The following is a 7885-nucleotide window of genomic DNA, read 5'->3' on the forward strand; positions in this document are numbered from 1 at the left end:
GATAGGGTTGTTTAAAGAGACTATATATGAATTTTTTTCCCTTTTAAATTAATGAATATTTTGAAAATTTGTAGTAGCTATATTAGACTAAAACTGAAGTAATGTTACTCATGTCCCACTTAATAAAATCAATTCATGCTATTGGCAAGGTAAAGAAATTTATAGGAACTTTTAGAAATAATTTAAAGGAATATTTACGAAAAGGTGATCAATTTTTGATGAATTTACGACTCTGTCTCACTATTCATTTTAATTACCAAAATGTGACATATAACAAAATAACAGATTTAAAGTGACTCTATCTTGCAGGTTTCACTATTTTTATCAAGATAAACACTTTAAATCTATGAAAATGTACCTCTAAAATAAGCCTGCTATATAATCACTTTAATACCTCCAAATTTGTTATCATTTTCACGTTTTGGTTATTAAAATCAAAAGTGAGCCAAAATCATAAATTCGACAAAATTAAACTCACAAAATGGTAGTTCACCCTAAATTAAAAGAGGAGAAATAAAAGTTCTATAATCAATTATTTACTCTCCTAAAGAAAAGATATTTTTAAATAAGTGCCACATAACTATTTTTTAGTCTTTTTAAGGAAATGTGGAGCATGTCAAACAAGAAATTCTCATTCAAATGACATAATTGATTATTTTCTTTAATGGGAATCATATTTCATTGTTTGTCATAAAGCATACCACCTATCAAATGATGGTCTTTTTATAGTTTCTATTACTATCTTCATCTTCGTCATTTTGAATTAATGAGTTTTATGTTGTTAAATAAAATGAAAATAAAAAAAAGCGAAATTGGAAGGCATAGTAAGTAAAAGTTTTCACAGTGTGCGAATTACATACACATTCTTATATATGAACCAAGAAAAAAAAAAGTTGACATGGAATTGAGAAATTAAACTTTGGCCCAATCGAGAGTCCTCTCCCCTAGCGAGTTTTTCTTGAAATAGACATCAGCATAGTCTCTCATCTTTACTTTCCTAAACAATCTTGGTCTACTCTCATCCATCAACTTGGAAGCAGGTTCAATTTCATTCTCCATTTCAGGAAGAAAGAACGTAGCCAAAGAGAACCTCTCTCTTTCATAATCTGGTACCACCTTATGTATTGGGCTCTTGAACTCTCCATTAGTCATTATCTGCCAATGCCATTAAGTTGTTTTTCTTGAAAAATCAAACTTCATGAAGAACTAGAAGTCTAAAAGAAAAGAAAAAGACTCTCTCTCTCTCTCTCTCTCTCTCTCTCTCTATATATATATATATATATATACCTCTATTTGATCGGCAACATTGATGAGCAATGCATGTGGAATGATTGGAACTTTGAACCATTGACCATCTTTGAGGACTTGAAGACCTTCCACTTGTTTATCTTGCAAAACAATGGTGATTGATCCTCCATCTGAATGTGGTCTAACACCGTAAACAAGGTCGGGCCTTGAACAAGGAGGGTAATAGTTAAACCTCGTAAAAGCTGTACCATGTTCCCCAGACTGGTTGAGGAACTCGTTCTCCTCCAAACCTAGTATCTTTGCCATAATCTTCATAATGGATTTGTAAATCAAACTAACCTTCGTGCTATATTCATGCAACATTTCCCTGCAACATCATTCAACAATTACTTTTCGTGGATATAGGTATTTAGGAGTGGAGATATCGCTCTATTCTTTGTTTTTTGGCTAAGTTGACAGGAACACAACTACGTTGAATCCAAACTTTGATCTACCAATATCGAAATTAACATAGATACCTGAAATCATTTGGATTCTCGGGCCAAAGTTTGAGCTTCCTCTGATCATCTGGTTTCACCAAGAGATATAGACGGTCGGACCACTCGAGAACCTGATCTTCGGACACAATTAAGTCATTCCCATATCCTTCTAAGTAGTCTTGTGTGCCATCTTTAATGATGGCATACTTATGCTTCTCGTCCATCGAAAGCTGAAAGAACTTCTTTGCTATATTAAGCATTTCATCGAGTAAAGTGCTTGGTATATCATGTCCTATTGCCTGAAATTTAATCAACAGATTTAATAATGTGAAAGAGTAACATCAGAAAATTTAATGGAAAAACATGAGAAATCTAATAATGAATCTCATGAGTGGTTATTGTCACCCATTGGCCGGAATTAGAACCAAATCATTTTGGCTATTTTGATTCAGTTGCAATCATGTAAATCATTTGCTTAAATGGGTTATTGATTTTTGGTTCAAACTATATTAAGCAAAATCATTATTATAAAAACCTTATCCTAAGGATTTGGGGTCGGTTAGCTAAATGAATCTTGTTCTTTGTCTATTCTGTCAAGAGACACATCTTCTATTGTATCATGTCAAACACATGATTGTAAGGGAAAATTACTTAATAGACCTTGGGGTTGGGATTAGTTTCTAAGTACCTCTAAAATCTTTCTTTTTAAGTAGCCACAACTCATGATGACAAATTTTAAAGTATCAAAATACCTTTCCATCTCTCTTATCTTAACTAAGTTTTTTTAATTATAATTGTGATTCATTTGACAAATAGAGAATGATAAACTCATAATTTCAAAGATTTAAAATAACTTTCCATCAATTCGAATGAATTGTGATGATGAACAGAAGATGACGTACCCATAATTTTATATTTGATGTAAAATATTATCCAAATGTTTGTTTCGCAAGATAATATATGCATTTCAGATATTTCAAGAAGATCTATTCAATGGAAAGTTTGCCACTCCTCCTAAGTCATGAGCTCCGTGCTTTTAACATAAAAATGTAGTTACAAGCCTAATTGGTAAAGTTCACTCGAAATAAAAAGAATAGAAAAAGAAAGAAAATTTGAGGTGGATTGAACCTTCAAAACCTATTTAAAATGGTCAATTTCCAAGCATCTAATTAAAAACTCATAATAACTCTCCCCATGATTTGTCATATAATCACGGATTAAATACATAGAGTCCTCCATAAAAATAACTAAAAACTACCACTCCAAAGAGAACAACTTCCTCTCACCAACTTTATAAACTTATACCCACGTAGTATAACCATGGTTTTAAAACTTGGTTTGATCTCTCGTCTTCTTCTTGGACGAGTCCGACCGAGTTGTCTTGGACGAGTCAATTCATCTTGGATGAGATAAAACATTTAACTCGATTTTCAATTATTTATTCATGTATATTTATATGAAAATAATTATATACATACATATAAAAGAGTAAGAATCCCATTACTAAACAAGGTCAAGTGGCACCCCCATTTTATTCCACGTGGCATTTTTAAAATTATTATTTTAGACCTACTTACTGATGGTATGTATATGTATACGTGCATGGTCCATCCCTGTAAGAACCTACCTACCAAAAATCAGTGTGCTTGATGAGTTGTATATACTAGATCTAACCTTTAAAAAAAAAAGTTTAAATCCAACGATTATAAATCATTCTTAAGACAAAGCCAATAATCAATGGACGTACATCACCAATCAAACTGATCTTTCGTGTGTTGATACATCAACGGGTGGACCACATATCCATACGGTCAGTGGGTCCCCAAAAATTATACGTGGTATAAAATGGGTGCCACCAAAACCTGGTTTGGTTTCTCTCTAGAAAGTCGATGGTTATTAAACTTGTCCGACGCTGAGTTAGACTTAACACGAGTCAACTCGATCTTTATCTGGTTTTAAAACTCGGTTTCCCGTCTCGTCTCTACCATGGCCGATACTGAGTCGCCTCGGACGAGTTTTCCGATACGTTTGAGACTTCTCGTCCAAAATTTTCAAAAAACATGAACGGTGAGGTATTAAATAATCTCGTTCTAAAAATTGACTTGTGCGTCCGTCTCGTTCACGCCGGATACCGAGACGACTCGGGCGAAACGTCTCGGTCTCAGACGAGTTTTAAAACCATTTCTGGGCACCCATGACTCAAATATTTGTTGGGAGGTTTGTTAGCTAGAAGAATTATTACCTGAAACAATCCCCATGAGGTGAGGGCCAACCTGAGCTTCTCCATCTCTTCTTCTTTTTCTTTGGTAGACGATGATGGAGATGATAACAGATGAAGATCAACGATTGGGATTGAAGATGATGACAGACAAGCGTTGCCGTTGGTGGGTCCATCATTTTCTCTATCTCTATCTTTACGGATGTATCTCGAGGGTGGTTCATCACCGTTGATGGCAAGTTCCTGGACGTGCTTCAATAGCGTCACTTCCTGGGCTGGATCAGGACTCCCAGCCATGTTTGTCGTCCTTGGGATTCGTGTGGATGATTGATTGAGAACAACTGTTTCTTTCTTCTTCGAGTGGGGTGGGTGGGGGTCTGTATATATTATCCACCTCCAATAATTTCAATCTTTTCAGGGCTGTCGTTGCAAACTTTCAAGCCTACAGCAACAGAATATTGCTGGGGGTCCATTAACTTGTCCACGAGTCAAATGAGAATAGAGTTTTCTGAAAACTTTTATTAACACACCAACTTTTACTTAGAGTAATTATATTCGAACTAGAAAGTCTTCACTCGGCTGATGTGGCATGTACACATAATCATAGATTTGTTTTCTTGAGATGCACAACTGCAAATTATCATAAAAGATGCACATTGTGTATGCCAAGAAAATATATTTATGATTCCTTGTATAAGCCACATCATCCAAGTTTGACCGTGTGAAAACTTTTTAGCTAGAATACCATTAATCTTTTACTTATATAATTTTAAGAGCCTTGATTTTGATATTCGATTTTTTCACTTGATCATCCAATCAACTAATGTGACAAGGATACATAACTATAGATCGTTCTATGCCTTTGCCACATCATCCAAGTGATTGACTGAGTGAAAAAATCGATTACGAAAATCATTAACCTAATTTTAAAGAATTTGTGTGTTGTAACTAAAAGTTGGTGTTTCATAATGATTTTCTGACTCCCCCCTATCACATACTCTCCCGATGTGGAATGTGATTGAATCGTAGATTTTTCTTTCTCGCAGTTGTACATTTCTAGGAAAGAAAAATTTACAATTCTGTCACATGTCACGTCGAGAGTATGTCAAAGGGAGAGTCAGAACATCACGACGTTTGAATCAAATTCAATAAGTTGAATAAAATAAAAAACGATGGAGTTATGTGCACATAGGAATAACTCACGAGAAAAGATATGTGATTCTGTGCACATGCCACATCAAAGATTGATTGAATATTAATTAGAGGTTCGACAACAAATTTATAATAAAATATTATTGTAAGTAAATAAAACTTTTGTAGGGTCAAACCTCAACGATTATATATTAAGTATAAGTTCAACAATAGTTTTGTTATATTCTAATGTCAAGTCTCGACATTACAAAAAATTTATGATCTATACCTTAAAAAATTCATTTATTTTTATGATGAACCGCAAAGTTATGGATCCATGCACAACCTAGTAATATGTGAAAATGTATATAAATCACATTATGTATTTTGTTTAGATATAATATGTATATTTCATATATTAAAATGGATTTTATCCAATTTGGATCCAATTGCTATTTGATTAGATGTGATTATCCCATAAGCATTCAATCTGATAAGGAAGTGATCCACTAGGGTCCGAATTCAGATTCCATCAGATTCTTATTGGATTGGTGTCATATCAATCCCCATCCGATCAAAATCGAATCATTTGAGGTTTGATATCTGTTGAAATAGATTAGTGGGCCCCCTATTGTGGAAAAATAGGTTCTCTTGACGTAGAGAGAACATTTTGGACAGATGCGTAGCTAATCTGTGACAAAAGAACGGCTGAGAATAGGAGAATATTCTTAAAGATTCCTAATAAATAAAAATGGATAATTTAGAGAGAACATTTTGGACTGATGCGTAGCTAATCTGTGACAAAAGAACGGCTGAGAATAGGAGAATATTCTTAAAGATTCCTAGTAAATAAACCCCCCCCTTAATAAGGGCAATCCACATTATAATCGAATTATTTTATCTAATATGGGTTAAAATTTATGGAATGAACTGATTTTTGATGAGGATGATCTCTATGACGATGAGATCATCCTCACGAAATATCAGTCAATTCATAAACTTCTAACCCCATGTAAACTTGTTTTGATAGAGTTAGAAATTTAATAATAGACTGATTTTTAGCAAGGATGATCACCTCATCATAAAGATCATCCTCATAAAAAATCAGCTCATTCTATGACTTTTAACTCATAGAAGACAAATACAATTCGACTATGATGTGGATTACCTTTATTAATTCATGGGAAGCTTTTACAATTACCCAATAAAAATTCCTTGAATTTAGGATCTCTATTTTTTCTCACAACTCAATCTAACGTCTCTAGAGATCAGTATTGTGTTTAGATTTTTATTGGATAGAGCCTAATCATGAAACCCCTACTATTTAAAAAATTTCCCTTAAAATTAGGGGTGGCAATCTTAACAGAACCCTCGAAAACAACATGAAATTAATGGATTTGAGTCATAATAATGTCAACCCATCTAACGTGTTTATTAAATGGGTTGGGTATGGGTTAGGGCATCAACTCACTAAACCCATTTTGACACGTTTAATTATTATATCATTAACGTGTAATTTTAAATACATCCACAAGTATTTAAGAATTTTCTAAATTACTCATTTTTTGTGATAAAATTTAGTTTATGTTTTGTGATACTTAATTTATATTGGTAAATATTGATTTATGGTTACATGACTTTGTTTTTAGTAATGATATTTTATTTTTGGTGGTAGAACTTATTTTTTCCACTAAAGATTAGAATTTTATTAAACAAGTTATATATGGGTCGAGTCAAGTATACCCATTTATAAATGAGTTGAGTTTAAGTTGGACATGATTATTAAATGGGTCGGGTTTGGATTTGATGATAATGAATTTTTTCGTGTACAATACTGTTGGGTAATGTTCTTAATATTTTATCTACATAGAAATTGCACCTCACCCATTGTAAATGAGGGTTATTTGTTTTTGTACAAATAAATAATATTTTAAAGGTATTGGATTTTTTATGCCCAACATAACTATTTTATATATATTTATAATCAAGGACATTGGCAAAAAAATTTCATAGGTTTATGACAATGGAAAAAAAGGGCCACATTTTTGTTTAAATACTCCAAAACATTCTATTTACAACAGTAACTTGTTTTTTTTGGAAAAAAATACTCTTTCATTTCATCTTCTTTATTAAACTTTTTGTTAAATTACAACTTCCTCCCTTCTAACCATTTTTAGATGTTACGAAGGAGAGAACTCTCCATTCTCACTCCAAAACCCATCATATAGCTATTAGAATCATAAAAAAAGATCTAGTTGTGAGGAACGATCAACATCTTGTTGATCTTGGTGAATCTCGTGTTCCATCTATGATTTGTTGTATATTTTTATCAAATGTTATCTCTCTCACTACCTCAAAAAAGTTAAAATACGCTACTATTATAGCGTTAAACTCAGCAGCCCAAGACCAATGTTTATTTTTACTGGCCCAAAACCCAATTTTAAACCCATGAACAAATTTTGACAGGCTAAACCCATCGAACCATCGAAATTTTTTAATGAAAAAACCCTTAATGTCTTAACAAACTTCCTTCTCAGCTATTTCAGAGGAACATCAGATCGAAAACAATTGGTGAAGAAACTCATAGATAACTTTCCCTCTTGATTTGGTTCAATCAAACTCACAGATAATTTTGAGAACACCGAACGATCTCTCAATCTCACTCAAGTCTTTCAATCTCCCATTTCGGATCAATTGAGAGCACCGAACGAGCTCTTGTCACTTCGCCAATGGATTTTTAATCTCTCAGAACTCAAATCAAATAAGAAATTAGAGTTTAAGTAAAAAACCCTATGAATTGAAGCTCACT

General features: G+C 33.1%; 1 protein-coding gene across 1 annotated transcript; it reads right to left on the reverse strand.

The window, feature by feature from the left end:
- Positions 1-822: 822 nt before the first annotated feature.
- LOC147397286 (protein LATERAL BRANCHING OXIDOREDUCTASE 1-like) lies at positions 823-4319 on the reverse strand. Its single transcript, XM_086452827.1, has 4 exons — positions 3970-4319; positions 1767-2026; positions 1288-1615; positions 823-1155 (listed from the first exon to the last, which is right to left on the reverse strand). The coding sequence occupies exons 1-4, from the start codon at positions 4240-4242 to the stop codon at positions 913-915; spliced, it is 1104 nt and encodes a 367-aa protein (XP_086308953.1). The 5' UTR covers positions 4243-4319; the 3' UTR covers positions 823-912.
- Positions 4320-7885: the final 3566 nt, after the last annotated feature.

The sequence above is a fragment of the Akebia trifoliata genome, chromosome 8 (assembly GCF_017979445.1).
Source record: "Akebia trifoliata isolate Shusen 1 chromosome 8, ASM1797944v1, whole genome shotgun sequence".
NCBI classification, from domain to species: Eukaryota; Viridiplantae; Streptophyta; class Magnoliopsida; order Ranunculales; family Lardizabalaceae; genus Akebia; species Akebia trifoliata.

Bases quoted from the DNA above. Each gene is read 5' to 3' on its own strand.
- LOC147397286 (XM_086452827.1), bottom strand. From the start codon at position 4,242: ATGGCTGGGAGTCCTGATCCAGCCCAGGAAGTGACGCTATTGAAGCAC. The intron at 2,027-3,969 runs GTAATAATTCTT...ATTAAATTTCAG, and splicing joins CCTCATGGGGATTGTTTCAG to GCAATAGGACATGATATACC. The intron at 1,156-1,287 runs GTATATATATAT...TGGCATTGGCAG, and splicing joins ATGTTGCCGATCAAATAGAG to ATAATGACTAATGGAGAGTT.